The 19,171-nt window shown below is 38.2% G+C and overlaps 1 protein-coding gene across 1 annotated transcript in view; it reads left to right on the plus strand.

Moving 5' to 3' along the window:
* Positions 1–8,493, plus strand: part of HEPH (hephaestin) — a 59,905-nt gene extending 51,412 nt beyond the window's left edge. The window contains exons 18-21 of the mRNA XM_054574199.1: positions 1,944–2,083; positions 2,966–3,128; positions 6,248–6,292; positions 8,264–8,493. Of these exons, the coding sequence (XP_054430174.1) occupies positions 1,944–2,083; positions 2,966–3,128; positions 6,248–6,292; positions 8,264–8,493 (578 nt within the window). The remainder of the gene's footprint in view (positions 1–1,943; positions 2,084–2,965; positions 3,129–6,247; positions 6,293–8,263) is intronic.
* Positions 8,494–19,171: the final 10,678 nt, after the last annotated feature.

Below are 19,171 nucleotides of genomic sequence, written 5' to 3' on the forward strand. Positions count from 1 at the left end.
GTACTTGAGTGGATTTTGGAAAGAAATTGTGCATGCAAGCCTTCCTTTGTAATAGAGATATGTGTATCTCTTCAAAAACACAAGAAAATTTCAAACAAAAGGAAGAACTTAAGTGCAGTGAAATGGATGAGTTGATTTCTCACTATCCCTTCTAGCACAATATTTCTTTGATCTAAGCAGAAGGAAGCGCATTGATAAGGACTCTAATGAAATTCAAAAGTAGTATTTTATTGTCACACGGATTCTAGCTATTTCTCCTTGATGGATATATAAACAATTCACATTGGAACCAATGTTTCACAAACACAAAGTGAACTTTATGTTCCATCATATCAGAGAAATAAATTGTCCAGGACAAAAAGAGAGTAAGCACAGTTATATTATGCTAGTGCAGGGGTTGGGCTAATACCCATTTCCCTCTGCTTGTTTATATGTTCACTCATCCAAAGTCTTCATACATCAATTGCTCTATCTATCGGTCTATCAGGTATTGGCTGAGCACTTTCTGAGTGCTGACCTTGAAGATCAAAATTAATTAATGTTGGGGTCTGAGGGCAAATAGACAGTATCTTTCCCATCCCTTTCAGATTGATTCATGAACCAACTGAGAAAGAGAAAGACTTGCTTGAGATCAAACATGGGCTTACTGAGAAAACTAATTGTAAAACTGAATTTAGTGTTTTAATCAAATGGGATTGCTCCTCCTATAATGAATAGGGTTTCTACCCTGTCATTGACATAGATGGCCAACATTAGCCATCCTCCTTTTCAGGGGCAAAATCTTTCCCACAATGAAATAGTAAATCTATTTGCACCCCTTTCTAAAGTCAGACAGATTCAAGAGAGGGAAGATTCAGAAAAGGCTAAATTGAGCATATTTAGTTCCTTTTCTCAAATTCATAGTTTGGTGGGGGAAAAACAGAGATGGCTATAAATACCCCTTTCATTACTTTTCCTCTTGAGGTGTATAGTGGAAATTACCTTCCCTCTCTGAGAAAATGAGAAGTAGAAGAATATGTCCTGGGCATAGTCCTGGCAGTGTTAATTAACATGGCAATGTGTAGTTTATTGTTTTTAGAATATAGGATCTAGCCTAGGAAGAAGCAGTTGATGAGGCCCATGCATTAATATCATTATTAATTCCAAAAATGTGATGTCTTTTAAAATATTTATTATAAGCTTAGGTGTCAGCTGGGTGTTCTGAGGAATAAAAGGGAATGAAAGTACTACAGTACAATCATTTCCTGCTTACTAGGAACCTAGACTCTAGCTGGGGATATGGGCTTTCACAAATTAAAAGATAATTAAATGTAGAGGCAATTTCTCTTGAGTTCTAAAAAGTGAAACAGATGGTGCTGGGGAAGTTCAGGGTAGGAAGAGGTGCAGGAAATTGGAAGTACTGAGAGGAGCTAATCAAAGATGTGTTCTTGGAGGAAGAGAAGGTTTGACTGGGCTTTGAACAGATGGATAAAAAGAGGCAGAGTTTTGGGGAAGGAAGATCAGAAACATGAAAAAAGATATAAAGAACATGCATATTGAGCCATGTGGAGGATGGTGAACAAATTACTCTAATTGGAATAAATGTGTTGAATAATGGGAGATAAGTCTGGGAAAATGTTTTGGGCTATCTTTTGAAAGATCATGTTTTCTGAGCTAAGGTGCCATAGGCTTGATCTTTTGGGTAGGAGGGAGGTATTCAAGTATTTTAAGCAACAGAATGGCATGGTCATATGAGTTATTTAGAAGACCACTCTTATTATATCAATGTGGAAGACAGACTGGAAGATAATAAATAGTACAGAGATGAGAACATTTAAGAAGCTATTGCTATTATCAGAGATGTTTAAAAACAGAGATGATAGGGGCTATGACAGTGTCCTAACCCTAGGACAGTGCCAATGGGAAGTCAAATGTGAGATATAAGACTTTATATTCTCTTACAGCCATTAATGGAAAGCTCTATGCCAACCTCAAAGGTCTTACTATGTACCAAGGAGAACGAGTGGCCTGGTACATGCTAGCCATGGGCCAAGATATTGACCTGCACACTGTCCACTTCCATGCAGAGAGCTTCCTCTATCGGGTGAGCTGGAAAGAGGGCTGAGTCCCTCGGGGATAATTAGAGGAGTGCTTTAACAGCCACTGAGGAAGAAGGGAATAGCAAAGAATAAGATAATAATCAGTTTAAAGAGGAGAGGTCTTGTACATGGAACACTGAGCTGGAAATTCTACTTTGACTGTATATCCCAGTGTCACTTCTCTCTAGGTCTTAGCTTTCCACTCTGATATAGAAGAAACAAGTGGCTTATTAATGGGGGTAAGGAGATTGAAAAAAATCAATGTAATTAGGTCTCAGTAAGGACTTGATACACAATGAGCAGTTATCCCAAGATCTACGAATTTCAGAGTATTGTCTCAGTCTGAAAGTACTTAATCCATTATAAGAATTTTTAATTCAGGAGCTACATGGAAAAACACGTAGGTTTTGAAGAAGATTTAGTTTTAGAAAAAGAGGCAGAGTTGGAGGCATTGATATATAGACATAAAGATCTAGAAGTACTTACAAAGGTGATGATATGAAGGATAAAATAATTTGAGTTTCATTGCTAAAGATAATGTGTGACTCTTTCCCAGAGGTCAAGGCTTAAGCCAAATTCCCCAGATCTCAGCCTGCTGAAAAGTATGGAGACACTAGTTTTTAGTCTCCTAGAAGTAGCTGTGCTGTCTTTTGTTTTGGGATACTTTAAGAATAAGCAGGAGGAGAGAGAGGGTACCCTCTATTGATTTAGTTTGTGTGGGTAGGTTCATTGGAAAGATGGATATGGTGGAATTTTTAAGCTGCTCTCTAGTCTATGAATTGGAGTCCCATGTCCTTGATGTGGACTTCCAAGCCTTTTGGTTTTTAAAAACTGTTATGTGATCTCTATACCATTCATTTCCTTTTTACCCCAAATCTCTCTTGCAGAATGGAGAGAGCTACCGGGCAGATGTGGTGGATCTGTTTCCAGGGACCTTTGAGGTTGTGGAGATGGTGGCCAGCAACCCTGGGACATGGTTGTTGCACTGCCATGTTGCTGACCATGTCCATGCTGGCATGGAGACCCTCTTTACTGTCTTGTCTCAAAGAGGTAAGGGCTAACTACTCAAGCTGTACCATCTTCTAACACTTGTCTACCCTACTGAAACCAGATAATTCTAAAAAGTTTCACCTGTGCTTCTGATCCTAGAGGAACCAGAACTTAAGGCAGAGCATATCCCCTAGGTGTTCTTCCATTTACTATTTCTTATTCTCTATTGCCATCTTGCTATTGCCTCCTTCTAATTTATTTGACACCTGTTGAGGCCAAATCAATTAAAACAGTCTGAAACTGGGTTCTGGGCAGTGATGCCTAGTACAGATTTTATTCCTTTGACATATATTTATTTTGTATATAAATTTATTATTTAGAATTAGAGTCACTGTCTATTTCAAGGAATTTTGCAAATGAATCCAGTTTATAAAAATAAAAAGAAATATAATTCTAATAATCACCCCTTAATTGATTTTCTTTGTGGGGATTGTGAAAGGCAATTCTATCTGACCTGGAACAACTCTGACTAAGGCTGGAAAGAAATATTGGCCTTTGATTACAGCTTATCACAGACAGAGTTGCTACCAAGAGTGTTTTTCTTATCATTTTTTTAATATGGAAAGAGAATAGCTGGGGTAGTTTCTTTACCAATAAACTTTTGTTAGTAACTAAGAACGTAGAAAGGTGGGATGTGTTGGATTTTATGCCTTTGGTTCATTAAAGGGTTAAGGCTCTCACCTATTTTTTATTTTAAGATTTTATTTATTTTTAGAAAGAGGGGAAGGGAGGGAGAAACAGAGGGAGAAAAACATCAATGTGAACACCAATTGGTTGCCTCTGTCACACTGCCAACTGGGGACCTGGCCTCAAATCCAGGCATGTGTCCCAACTGGGAATGGAACTAGTGACCTTTTGGTTTGTGGGAGGGTGCCCAACCCATTGAACCCCACCAATCAGGGCTAAGTCTCTAACTTTTTTAGCCTTTTGACCTCGGTCCAGCTCTCAGCATTATCTCCCTTCCAAGAGGCCATATAAAATCTCTTGGAGCCCACAGGAATCCAAGGAGTTTTTATCCTGCACTTTTTTTAAAGTGTCATATGGTTTTGAAAAATGTTGGTATTCAGGTAGATATTCTGGGGTTGCCAGCCATGGCGGCACTCTTGTCAACAGGAATAGAAAGGGGAAGAGAGTCTTCAGGCATTCAAACAGACTTAGCAAACCAGGGTAGGGATTACAACTCTGCTATTTATCCTCTGGGGTGTACATTATGATTTCCTGTATGTTTGAAAAGTTTTGTTCTCTGGTAACCCATATGGCTAAAATGTGGCTTCTACGTACTACTCTAGTACTATTTTCCACCATCAAGGTGAGCACACAATTTTTTGTTGCATTCTGTCAGTCCTTAGAACCAAAGTCAAGTGATGAATTGATATGTAATCAAGATGCCATAGATCTAAGATAACAGGTCTCCATGTATAATAATGGGTCATCTCAAATGCCATCTAATAGATAAGAGACTATCTCAATTCACATGATCAGGGAACTTCCATGAACAAGAATAGTTCATATCTCTTTATGAAAATTAGCCAGCCCATAAATCTTACCTATTTGCCATTTTTTAATAACCCACTATGGCCAAATTCAATATTGCTCCAACCACCTATGTGTTGAAGACAGGAAAGAAATAATATATTGTTGGAAGAAGGTTCCTGGTAAGGAAGCATGAGATAAAAAACAGAGCTAAACTGAAAGATTAGAGTGGAGTAAGGTCATTGTTTCACCTAAAAGAAGGGAGACAAATAGAAAATTTTCTATTTCTGTTTCTATAGAAAATAAAAACATCAATGGGTAGGTTTGGGTGAGGTGCTTTACAGAAAGGTAGAATATTTTTCTCATATGGTCTCTTTTCCATCTATGATAGAAGAGAAAGAGTCATCTGCTGAGAGTAAAGGATAGGTGCTTTGTTAAGGGACTTGAAGAGAATGGCCAAATGTTTGAAATAACCATTCTGGGAAATGGGAAAGAAAAGTTTACTCTGATTAATGAGAAATTAATTAATTATTGTCAGGCAGTAGTGAGGGCTTAACGTTGGACACAAAGAATACTGATCTTTATATTTGTGTGATTTTTCTCCACCAGCATTTAGCATACCAGATAAAATACAGAAAATTATAATTACTGGAGTTTTTGTAGATAATTATAACACTCCTGGTAAGTTTGTAGTTGAGGTGACAGGACATGGAGTATAGCCTGGCCAAGAATAGAAGAAAAGACAGCAGAAAGCTGGGAGGCTCTGTATAAAAACCAGAAGAGTCCAGGAGCTAGAAGTCTTCATTGGTAGGAAATAACAAGTGAAATGGAATAAATAGCATTAGGGTACAAAAAGCAAAGTGGAATGTTGTTAAATTTTAAATTTCTGAGATGGAGCAGTTCTGCATAAAAAGTTCGATGTGACCATGGGAGTAGTTAATAGAATTGGAGTAGATGTGAAAAACTTGTTGGAATTAAGAGGTCAAAGAACAGTGAGGCCTGAGTGTTGGATGATTGGTCAATACCCATGGTGAGAACTGAGGAAGAGGAAGACTGAGCCAGGTACCAAAGACTTCCATGAATGGAAAGAACTGCTAGGTAACAGTGACAAGAAGCAGTTGTGGTTTTTCTATCTAAATAGAATGAACCTCAAAACAGATAGATCTTTAAAAAAGGAGAGGAACAATAATCTCAAAGCACTACTGAATGTATGTAAAGGAACAATAGTCCTTAGAGAAGTATTCTGCCTCATTAAAGCAAGAAGAGAAAGAAGTATTCTGAGAAGAGGTTGAGTATATATGGATGTAGTTTGAATATGTAGGGACTTCCTGAAGGGAGGGTGGAAAGGGTGGCAAAGAGTAGTAATGGGGATAGAGGAAGTGCCAATAAATACATAAGTAATGCAGAAGGATGACTTACCTTTTGGACTCCTAAACCTATGCTCTCACTCAAATTTTGTGTCACTACTCAAAATCAAATTTCCATACCAATATTGATTTTGACTATAAGTTAGTTAATTCCAGGTATCATCATTTTTTATTACTATGGCACAGGGATTCCTCCAACCAGTGCCAACCTCCCATAGTGAGCCTGTGGGTTGATAGTAAGAAAACAGGACTAACCTCTTGTCTTTTTTTTCTCTTTAGAACACTTAAGCATTATCACCACCATCACCAACGAGATTGGAAAAGGTAGGATAAGTGATGCACAGACTAGGTAGTCATACACAGTGTGCATTTGTGGGAAGGTGTGGTGTCTATAAAATATGGGATTCACACGGCTGAAAGATGGACCAAAATACTAGCAGAGAGCATTGTGTGATTTCTGCAAGACTTTGGGAGAATCCCAGGTTCAGCTTCCCTCATTAGGTTTATTTGCTCTGGTCCCACCCTCAGCTTCCTGAGTTGAAGGCTGATATATTAGCCTCTCACCTAATGTGTGAGTGGCAAGAAAATACAAGGTCTTGCTGGGTTGGGCATGAAGAAGTTGTAGCACAGACATAAATTCCTGTAGGAACAGTATGAAACTACAACAAATACCATGGAGTCTGTACCAGGTATTTTTATTCTTGCATCTATGGAATATCAAATAGTTGACACTGTAGGGCCAGTCATTTCTTCCCTTCAAGAAAATAAATATTCTTGTTCTATGCAGTCTAGGTCCAAATAGCACTTTCACTCTTGACCCCATTTGTACCTGAACTAAGACTCAGAAAGATTAAAAAAATGATGAGAGCTAGAAGGAATATTAGAGATTATTAGTTTAGTCTGGAGGCTTTTCAGCTGTGTTTGGAAAATTCCTAATGATCTGCCTATGTATCTTATAAAATGACAATCAGGGAATTAGGACATATCCTGAAGGGGTTGTGAAGAAGTAAGGTGAGACTGAGAGAGTGGAGCATCATACATACATATGTATATATTTCATCTTTTCTCACTCTTGTAAGGACATATGTTCATCCAGTTAAACATTCATTGAACATTTTCTGAGTGTCAAGGACACCAAAGAAGTAAGACATAGATACTACTTTCCAAGAGACTTGTGCCTAAAAATGGAATTAGACAGAGAAACAGTTAAGTGCAGTGTTAGATGTTATGTGTTTTTTAAAAAGGCAAGTAGTAATAACTGTGATCAGTTACTGTGCATTTGCTGTCTTCTAGGTGCTATGCTAAATATTTATAAACACTAACTCACTTAAACCTCACAATAAACCTCTGAGTTTAGAATGGTTATTATCTACCTTTTAAAAAAGAGATGACTGAAGTGCAGAAATGAGGAAGGATTAGGTAATGTGGCCCAAGCAAGTAAGTTGTGGGAATACAAACAGTACAGATACTTTGAGAACACAGAAGAAGGGCATTAACTGCAAGCTGAATTGATGAAAGCTTTACAGATACGTGTAACATTTAACCTGGGTATAGAAAGTGAGGAGGAAGAAAGGGTTTTCAGGTAAAAGGAGCAGCATGAGAAAGTCTTGGAGGTCTGAAAGACGATCACCTATTCTAGAGAACAAAGAATGAGTTGCTAACACCTGATTGTGAGAGCTGAAATGCCTGGCTTGAGTCTGAGCTTCATTCCCTAGGTTAATTGGAGATCATTAAAAGTTTGCATGCCAGGAACTCAGACAATTAACTATTTAACCTGAAAGATCAATGTGACATCAGAGTTATCATCACTCAAAGAGGCGAGAGACCATACAGCACAGCGGCAGGCTGTTGTCATGGTCCAATGGTCAAAGTGAACATTGATAAGCTAGGTCATTGGGTCAAGCTTCTTCCCTAGAGTTTCTGCTTTTTGTTCTTGATTCTATCCTCTGGAACCATGCAAACCAAATCCAGGGTGTTTTGTTGTTGTTGTTGTTTTTACATTATGGTCTCTATTCTTCTATAGTCTCTATTTCTTCTCTGAGTCTTAGCTCTTTTCAAAGAGGGATTATGGCCTCCATGATTAATAAGGATTTCCTCAGCTGTGACATCTTGTTATTCCAAGTCACTATGACCTCTGAATCTGTTTTTATCAGCTGGCATTTTGAAGGATAGGGACAGTTCCTCTGTTGTATTTGGATAGAATTGTTTCTCCTCTTTCAGGAGTAGATTACAAGTGTCTTTTTGGAGTATGATCCAGCACAGGGTGACCATTTCCCTCTTGTTCCATTTCACCAGCAATCTCCAGAGACTTTACAGAAGGTGATGTGAAGATGCTGGGCATGCAGATCTCTGTAAAGGATATCGAGATGCTGACTTCTGTCTTAATTGCCATAGTTGTCATTCTCTTGCTCATTGCTCTGGCTCTTGGTGGTGTGGTCTGGTACCAACATCGTCAAAAAAAGCTACGGCGCAACAGGAGGTCGATCCTGGATGACAGCTTTAAGCTTCTGTCCCTCAAGAACTAAGAGCTGGATCTTGGAACTGCACATCTGGAATGCTTTCTCCGCAGGCCATGGACCAGCAGCTGACCCCACTGTAAAAGGGGCATGGGTGGTAGGCAGAAGAGGATGGAATCAAACTTGTCTGGGTATTTTTTCACTTATTTATTTACATAGAAATGCTATACATTCTCTTTTCCTTTAACTTTCATTGCTCTACTTGAGAACCTTTGGCTAGTCCCCTAGTATTATATATCACAAATTTCAATGGCTAGATTATCTCACTCACTGACTGACACTTGGAAGATGTGGAAATTTCTAAAAACTGATCCTTGTCACAAAGTACATACCAAGAATAAAACACATTGAATAAGTTTTTATTGCTTTCCAGGACCTAGGCACATTCACTCTGAATCAAGGCTAAGTGAGCTGTGAGGATAATCTACATTTAAACTAAGGAATAAGAACATGGGCACAATGAGGAAATGGGTGGGGTGAGATTTGAAGATCCAAATTGTATTTTGATTCTTCTTGGAAAGGAACTGTTTTGGAAAAGTAGGTGGATGGTGGTTGCCATGAGCAACTTTAACTTCTGAACTCAGAGCTCTGTTCCTCAGGAAGCCAGTCCGCAAAATTCCTGGCACAATCACACTGAAGAGAATGTGAGTGTGTTCTCCATATTTTAAGCAGAAATTCCTGTACATTAAAGTACTTGTTAGAATACTGTAAGAGTGAATTTGATTATTTTGATGGCTCCTCTGACCTCTGGAAGGTAGAGACTGTTATTGGAACAAAAGTCACTCAGTGGTGGGGAGAAGAGTAGGTATAGAATGGGTCTGCCTATCCTTTGTGGAGCCTGAAAGCTTGTGTTTTAGAAATGAAAATGCTGTCCCAGAGGAAGCCTCAAAGTCAGAATAGTGGTTACCATCTCTTGGCCCATAGGTGTCAAAAATCTTCTAAATGCCAAGAAAATTTGCAAGAGGAAAATAAAGAGCTGAGACCAGGCTTGAACCTGTCCACTAGGCAAGGAAACGTAGACACAGACCTCATGGGCTCTTTTGGTAGTTGAGGATACAAGAGGGGTACTTGATATTTTGGAGGCCTGTTTAAAACACAGAGTCCTTCCATCTGGCACGTTAAAGAACTATTTCTTTGTTACCTGCAAGTTCAAGCCTATTTGAAACCTTGGTAAGAGAGCACAGACAAGAAAGCAGAGAAGGATACTTCTGGCCAAGATGGAGGCATAGGCAGATACACTTTGCCTCCTTACACAACCAAAACAAGGACAACAAATTAAAAAAAAAAACCAGAACTGCCAGAAAATTGAACTGCAGGGAAGTCCAACAACCAAGGAGTTAAAGAAGAAACATTCATCCAGACAGTGCCAAAATGCAGCAACGTGAGTTGCCTTGCCCTGGTGAATACCTAAGGCTCTGCTCCTTACAATGTAACAGGTGCTCTGAGACAAAGAAATATGGCCCAAATGAAAGAACAGATCAAAACCCAAAAAAATATAACTAAGCAACAAAGAGATAGCCAACCTATCAGATGCAGAGTTCACTGGTAATCAAGATGCTCACAGAAATGGTTGAGTATAGTTGCAAAATAGAGCAAAAAGTGAAGGCTATGCAAAGTGAAATAAAGAAAAATACACAGGGAACCAATAGTAAAGGGAAGGAAACAGGGACTCAAATCAGCTATTTGGAACAGAAGGAAGAAATAAACATTCAGCTGGAACGGAATGTAAGAGACAAGAATTCAAAAAAATGAGGAGAGGCTTAGGAACCTTTGGGACAACTTTAAATGTTCCAACATCTGAATCAGAGGTGCCAGAAGGAGAAGAGGAAGAGCAAGAAATTAAAAACTTATTTGAAAAAATAATGAAGGAGAACTTGCCCAATCTGGCCAAGGAAATAGACTTCCAGGAAGTCCAGGAAGGTCAGAGAGTCCCAAAGAATTTGGGCCCAAGGAAGCACACACCAAGCCACATCATAATTACATTACCCAGGACTAAAAATAAGGAGAGAATCTTAAAAGCAGCAAGAGAAAAGGAGACAGTTACCTGCAAAGGAGTTCCCATAAGACTATCAGGTGATTTCTCAAAAGAAACCTTGCAGACAAGAAGGAGCTGGCAAGAACCACTCAAAGTCATGAAAGGCAAGGACCTCCACCCAAGATGACTCTATCCAGCAAAGCTATCATTTAGAATGGAAGGGCAGATAAAGTGCTTCCCAGATAAGGTCAAGTTAAAGAAGTTCATCATCCCCAAGCCCTTATTATATGAAATGTTAAAGGGACTTATCTAAGAAAAAGAAGAAGATCAAAAACTATGAACAGTAAAATGGCAACAAACTCACAACTATCAACAACTGAACCTAAGAAAAAACAAAACAAACTAAGCAAACAACTGGAACAGGAACAGAATCACAGAAATGGAGATCACATAGAGGATTATCAGCAGGGAAGGGGTAGGTGGAGAATGGGGGCAAAGGTACAGGGAATAAGCAGCATAAGTGGTAGGTACAAAATAAGCAGGGGAAGGTTAAGAACAGTATAGGAAATGGAGAAGCCAAGGAACTTATATGTGCGACACATGGACATGAACTAAGTGGGGGGGGCGGGAGAATGCTGGGGAGAGGGGAGTGCAGGGCAGAGGGGAATCAAGGGGAGAAAAAAATGGGACAACTGTAATAACATAATCAATAAAATACATATTAAAAAAAGAAAAAGAACGAAACTATGAACAGTAAAATGACAACAAACACAACTATCAACAACTGAATCTAAAAGCAAAGCAAACAACTAGAACAGGAAGAGAATCACAGAAATAGAGATCACATGGAGGGTTATCAATGGGGAAGGGGCAGTGGGAGAATGGGGGGAAAAGTACAGGGAATAAGAAGCATAATTAGTAGGCACAAAATAGATGGGGAGTTTAAGAATAGTATAGAAAGTGGAGAAGCCAAAGAACTTATATATACAACCCATGGCCATGAACTAAGGGGGGGGGCAGGAATGCTGATTGCAGGGTGCATGGTGGAGGGAGATAAAGGGGAGAAAAATGGGACAACTGTAATAGCATAATCAATAAAATATACTCTAAAAAATTAAAAGAAGAAAACAACCAAGGTCCCTGAAATTGATCTGGTATTCTTAGCTTTATGCTATGCTGCTTTGGAGAAACTGCAACCCATATTTTCTAAATGCGGATGTTCACCTCCTTCCACTGATAGTGAAAGAGTTAAGAATACAGATTTTGGGGCTAGATTGCCTGAGCTGATATCTACCACCTAACAGTTTTTTGATTTTAGGCAAAATATTTGATTTGTGCTAAATTTAACAAGTTAATCTGTGCTTCAATTTTCTCATCTGTAAATAAGGATACAAAAATATCTTTTCTTAGTATTTTTGTGAGGATTAGGTTAATTAAGCCACTATTTGTAAAATAGAACAATGCTTACTTGGCTCGTGGTAAACCCTATATAAAATAAATAAAATGTTAAATATCTCATTGAATGGCTTTAAACTCACAAACATTCAGAATCATAATGGACTACTTTCTGTCCTTAACTCTCCTTATATAATAATTTTCCAAATGTGATTATATGAACGGTATGGTTTTATAGCAAGTGTACTAGACCTGAGGCTTAGACATACAAATTTGAACATTGTTCTATCTACTTATTTGTTATAAAACCAAGAGCAAAAATTTTCCAAATCTGTTCAACTTTTTCTGTATAATTAGAATTATAGTATTATAGAACCTGAGTTATGGGATAGGCTGTAAATTCTACATAGGCAAGAGTTTGCCACTGTTTTATTCACTGATATATTTCAACACCTGGAAAGTATCTGGCAGTACATAGTGGGAACTTATTAAATACTTGTTAAATGACCATATGTATGGAGGTTATCAAAGACCAAATTAAATTGTATATACAGACATTCTTTAGAAGTTCTTATGAATAGTGAAATACCAGACATATTTTAGGGGTTATTTAAATTTTCCCTTGGTGACCATTGCTTATGCCTGTCCTCTTCTTCCCAGCCTCATGTCACTCTTGTTCTTTCCTCTACCTTATTTCAGTGCAACTGGAAAATTTGCTATTTTCTGAATATGGCCTTCATTTACCCCTGGTATTTTACATGACCTAAAATGCCCTTCCTATAACACTCTGTCAAGTTACATAGGACTAAATCAACCTAGTTGATTTGTTTGTCTAAGCCTCAGGTCCAGTACACTTGCTATAAAACCTAGGGGTCAATTCAACCCCACCCTCCAGTGCTTTTGCAGAACTCACAGCCTAATTAGGACAGATAATGGGTTTTCGTTTGTGTTTTTTTTTTTTTTTTTTTGCTGTTGTTGAAAAGCATCTAATCCACTCTTCTATAAAAATAGCCATATTAGTACGTGACTGGCATTTGACTTACATTGTCTCATCTTCATAGCAAACACTGTGGAATAGGTATCACAGAGGCATGGATACATGGAACAGCTATCAGAAAGGAGGGTTTGGTGGGGGGAGAACTGGATGAAAGAAGTGGAAGAGATTGACCAAAGAACATATATGTATGACCCATAGATGCAGACAACAGTGTGCTGATGGTTAGAGGGAAGAGGGGACAAGGGTGGGGGGCAGTTGGGCAAAGGGGACGAAAATGGGGACATCTGTAATATTGTCAACAATAAAAATAAAGTTGAAAAAATAAAAGCACCTTTATACACAAGTAGAAATTTGAAGCTCAGAAACAATTTGAACTACACAACACAGCTAGTCATGTCAGAACCATGTGAAAACTCAGGCTTCTTTTGCTTTTTTCTTCCTGCTGGACTATGCTGTCTCTCCCTTGAAAAACCATTTTTAAAAATTCACTCAAGTGCATCTTCCTTCACCTATGTCCCAATGCTCTGAGGTTAAAGATAAAGTCACAAATTCACAAGAGGGTCTGATAACCTCCAAAAGGGTTAACTTCCAGAATTTCCATTCTCTGCCTGAGTGCTCCATGGGTAACCATATCCACACTGGCATACCTCCTCTCCTACACATGTGCATATTTGCCAACGGGACACACCCACCCATACCAACTCCCAAAATGATCTCTTTCTGGAAGTAAAACAAAGTGAAATAAGTTACTTGTCTTAACTTGCATCTGTCTCTGACACCATTTCTCTGGTTCTCACATATTCAGATTCATGTTGCAAAGTAAATTATCAACTTTCTATGAACTATTTATGATTCTGGAAGCAGTGTTTCTCTTGGAAGACAGATAGTTCAGGCTTCCTTTCTCACCCTGCACAGCCTTCTGCTCACTATTATTATTTGTCTGTCCCTCTATAAAATTGGACCACAGCCCAGTGTTCTGGCCTGAGTCTCAGTATCAGATTGACCACTAATGCAAAACTGATTGTAAGCCAATCATTTTGCCATTTATGGCGTCCCTTTTTTTTATAAAATAGAAAGAATAAAAGTTACATTATTTAATTCTTAGGGTACACATGCATACATTCATAACATGTGAGGCATTGTAATGGACTTTGGTAACACGGAGATGTCCAAGACAAAGTCCCTTTCTTCATGAAGTTTGGAGAGACAGATAGTGTTAAGTGCAGTGAATAAAAACAAAGGAGAGTAGTGAAATAGATAAGGACAAGTCGGGGATGCTTTTTTAGAGGAGATGGTCAGGGAAGTCCTTTCCAAAAAAGTAACACTTGAACAGCTAATTGATGGGTCAGAAAAAGATAAACATGGGAAAGAGCACTCCACACAAAGGAGAGGGGGAGGTGCAAATACCCTGAGGTATAAATATGCTTAGGATATTGGAGGGATAACAAGGACAGTGAAGCTTGAGAAGTAATATAGAAACCACATCTTGTAAACCCACACTAAAACTTGCAGAACAGATATACTGTGCCAAGTCAAATCATAATCATTGGCTACCTAAGGTCAAACTCTTTTGACACCAGCTCATTCATACCCATATATTCCAGTTAAGAATATGGTCTTACAATTGCAAAGATATGGAAGCAGCCCCAGTGCCCATCAGTAGACAAGAGGATAAAACAACTATGGGACATTTACACAATGGAATACTACTCAACCATTAAAAAAAAAGAAAATTTTACCCTTTGTGACAGTATGGATAGACCTGGAGAACATTATGCAAAGTGAAATAAGCCATTCAGAGAAATACAAATGCCATATGATTTCACTCGTATGTGGAATCTAGTGAACAACTGAACTAGAATGCAAAACAGAGACAGACTCATAGGTAAAGAACAGATGACAATTAGTCTGAGGGGGAGGTTAGAGAGTGGAGGGATTGTTCAAAAAGAAAAAAGACTCATGGACACAGGCCACAGTGTGGTGATTGTGGGAGAAAGGGGGAATAAAAGGGATAAATGGTGATGGAAAAAAATGCAATAAAAAAAGAATATTGTCAAACATCTAATGGTGTATTGATCAGCATAATCGCAGTTTAAAAAACTAAGACCACTGAAGGTTGCAGAAACTCACTTAGTTTATAAATACTGACCAATACTTGCAAATATTATCCTATGTCTGACTGCAACCTTCAATATCTTATGAGTACCCTTGCCTCCTAATCTCTCCTTTTGCGATGTCCCAGAGCATGCCTCTGGTATGCATTCTCCCATACTGCAGCAAGTTTTGTGTACCTAACCTCCTTTGACAGTAAATATATTCCTGATAGTTTTTGACTGATGTATGATAATCAGCTGGAGCACAGTATTAAGAGATGTACTCAGAGAAGTATTGGAAGCCAGCTCATATGAAGTCTTACAGGTTATGATAATGACTTTCGGTTTATTCTAAGTGTGGTGGGGCTATTGAAAAGTTTTGACCATGGGAGTGATATAATCATATTCACATTTTGAAGAACCATTCTTTTTTTGTGTACAAATAAAGTGAGAAGGAATATGGGCATACCTAATACACTGTGCATATCTGAAGGATTATTAATAATAAGGTTACGAGTCAGGAAGTTAATGGATATAGATCAGTTAGGATACTGGCAGAAAGCAGAAGGTAAACTAAAGATTGCAGGAAATTTAATGAAGGGACTATTTACAGAGATGAAGGCAGATTTAAGAGAATTAACAATAAATAAACTGGATGGTGAAGCATCCAGTTTCTAACAACATTGGGAAGTCATTACTACTCTTAGACCTAGAGGAGCAAGAGGAAGATATGGTGTTACTGCAAGCTAAAGAAAGTTATTAATTATTGAAGAGGGGCTGCCCAACTGTAGCTATGGCTGTAAGTAAAAGAATATGACCACTGTCAGAATCACAGCATGGCAGGGGGATAATGAAAATGGGTGGATTCATACAAGGACTTCTCTCACATTCTAACCTCTAGCCAGTGCCTCTCATTGATTGAAAATAACCAAAAATCAGAAGGCAAAAAAGCCTGGGTGATTCAAGCCATTTAGGTCAGCCTCCCAAGACATAGAACAGGGAGAAAAGGGTTGGAAATGGACCTAGAGAGGTTAAAAGAAGAAGAAAAAAAAGAAGCACAGAATGTTTATAAACATTAGCTATGAGATGAATTACTTCACTGATTCTTTCAATGACTATAACAGTCTGTTACCAGGCTTTCCTGTCTTTAGTCTTTCCTTTTCATCCTCATGTAGCTTCCATAGACATCTTTCTAAAGCAAAGGTCTGATCAAGTCACTCACCCTCTCAGAATCCTATAGCTCACCTCTGCTCTTTCCAAACACTTAGCATGACATTATGAGCTACCGAGCACATGGTGTAGTGGGATATTCAGCAGATGCTTATTAGATGTCAGTGCCTGCCAGTGACTGACTTGGCCCCAGACCAGTTTTATTCTTGTTTTCCTGTGTTTACCATGTCCTGTCTTTGGAAACAAAGTTCTAGCTGACAAGTCAATCTTCTCTCAATGCATCCTGCCTTGTTTTCTGTGCCTTTGTTTGTTCTGCACCTCGCACATGGAATGCCCTTCCTCCCTTCTCCACCTATAGAAATTTGACACTAACCTAAAGAGCCAGCTTAAATCATGAAAACTTCCTGATATTCCTCTAAGCATAATTAAAACTCCACTAGTCTTGCTTCTGTGCTCCCAGGGACTTTTTAATACCTTTCTTATAGCATATAACAGTTTCTCTTAGACAATAATTATCTGCATGCTTACTTGGTTAAACTGAGGGCTTTTTGAAGTGAGAAATTTTAGTTTGTTCCCCTCTTTTTATGCACTTGCTTTGACGTGGCTAGTTCAGTCCCTGCTACCCAAAAAGTATTTGTTGAATTAAAAGTGACTAATTTTTTTCCCTCCAGTCCTATGTCTCAGTAGCTAGTGTATCACAGTAAATCCTGACATTCTACAAGACGCCAAAATTCTACAAGATATCACCAAATTTCAATTAGTTTGAACACTATTCAAATGTTTTGTGTATATTGGAGTATGTTGAGTCCACTAACCTTTTTTCTAATCACCAGACATGCTAAGCTCATACCCTACTCAGGGTGTTTGTACTTATTGACTCTTGGAACAATCTTTCCCTTTCGACCTTCAAATGGTTGACTCCTTGTCAGTCAGGTCTCATATTAAATGTCATTTTTACAGAGAGTTCTTTTTTTGACCACTGAATATAAAGTAGTTTCCATATCCCACATGTGAACAAAAAGGGGGCTATGTAATAAATTTGACAAGCCCAGTAACCAAAAGTAATGTGACGGGGTGATCTGATCATAAATTTCTGACAGGTCATGGTGGGTAGTCATGCCCCAAGCATATAAAAGATTTATCTTTGTCTTAAGCAAGCCCTGTCTTTTGCTCTTGTGCATCTAGTTTAATACAACTATAAAATGTTAGGAGTAGTCTTCTTTTCCAGTCCCCTCAAAGTTATAAGCACGCTCATGGAAGCAGATAGTCTTATTAACTATCTTGTAATTCAATCATAGAGATTTTCCTTCTGTGCTTTCTCTCATTTTCATGTAATCTTCCTTGCATTCCCTCCTAGACTTGAAATGTATAAAAAGAAGAGCAAAGCTGTCATTCTTCAAAGCATTTGAGATCTTGCTTCCCAGAATGTTGTCAGTTTGGCTCAAATAAACTCTTATAAAAATTCTCCATAGGTTTGGACATTTCTTACATCAACACACATGTTCTCTATCATAAGTCCTCATTTTTATTCATTCATAGAACTCACCACAATCAAAATTGTCTCATTCATATGGATTTGTTTTCTCATTTATTACCTACTTCTTAACAAAACTCAACAAAGGCAGAAATTTTGTTGGTTTTGTTTGTTCACTACTGTATTTCCAGTAGTTAGCACAGTGTTTGATATATAGTATAAACTCAATAAATGTGTTTTGAATGAATAAATTAAAAAGCCTAGGGTATATGCTCCAGAAATATAAGTTACAGGTTTGTAATGTAAATGACAAAACTAACAATTCTTTAAAAAGGCACAAGTTGTCACCATTTCCAAGGCCCTTTACCATCTTTTAACTGAATTGATCTTAATTCCAATGATAAGAGAGAAGCAAGCCAGGGATTGTTAACACTATTTGATGGATGAGGAAACTTAGATTCAGATAGATAATATTACTTACTTGCCCAAGATCACATCAAATGGTAGAGCTGGAAATTAGAGGGAGACTTTCTCTGCTTGCTATTCAAATTACTCCTCAACCAAAAATATGTTTAAAAAACCAGCCTATTCAGTTGTGTTAAAATTTGGCTGTGGTAACCATTGTGAAGTTGTAATAGAGGAAAAGAAGAGGGGTTCTTTGTGGAAGACAGAGAAAGAGAAGGTAAGATAAAACAATGTGCATGATGAATGGGGTCTGTCCAGTTTGAGAGGCTACCAAATCTACTTCTAGACTTAAACCACAGAGACAAAACTGGGTTTATATTAATAAGTTGGCTGTGCTCTCTGCGCTGAATGCCAGTGACTTTGGTGAATATGACTCAGTAACTCTAAGATTGTTCAACTTGGAGTGAACTGTTGAAACTGAATCTGGGGCTGTGGGAAGCCAAGCCTCATCCCTTGGTAACGTGTGTCTCTGCCTGAAGCAGCTTGCAAACCTCTCTGATATTCCTTCTCTGCTGTAGACGTTAGGCTTCTATTAACACCACATAAGATTGTGTTAACTTTTATAGCAGTCCCTTTTCACTGATGACTCAGCTGAATATTGCAGACAACTCAAATCTCTTAACACATTTTTTTTCACATAGGCCACTGCTGTCAAGTGTCACTTCAAGTGGTAATAAGCCTCATACTAGAAATTGTATATCTATTTTAGGGAGCTTTGGGGATAGAGGAGAAATAAATATAAAATGTCAGTCTGATTTACAGGGGCTCCTAAACTAGCCAAGGAAGTAGAAAATGATCTTTACTATTTTCTTAAACCATTTTTGAGAGGTTACATTAAGACAGGTATGATGAAAGACACTTTCACCTGCACTCTCTTTTTTCTTTACCCTTCCTAATAATTTTGAAGTTTAATATTGGCATCCTTATTTTACCGATGGGGAAACTTGGGATCAGCAAGGTGAAGCTATTTGTCTAAGGGTCATACAGAATTCCAGCTTTGCCACTAACTGGTTTCTTCAGTTTTAGTCTCTTTGGAGCTTAGTTTCTTCATATATAAAAGTGAAATTTTGGCAAGAGGATTTCCAGAAGACTCCCCTACTAGTTTCACTATAACTGGT

The sequence above is a fragment of the Pteronotus mesoamericanus genome, unplaced genomic scaffold (genome assembly GCF_021234165.1).
Source record: "Pteronotus mesoamericanus isolate MK-2021 breed Mesoamerican mustached bat unplaced genomic scaffold, CSHL_Meso_final contig_256, whole genome shotgun sequence".
Taxonomy (NCBI): Eukaryota; Metazoa; Chordata; class Mammalia; order Chiroptera; family Mormoopidae; genus Pteronotus; species Pteronotus mesoamericanus.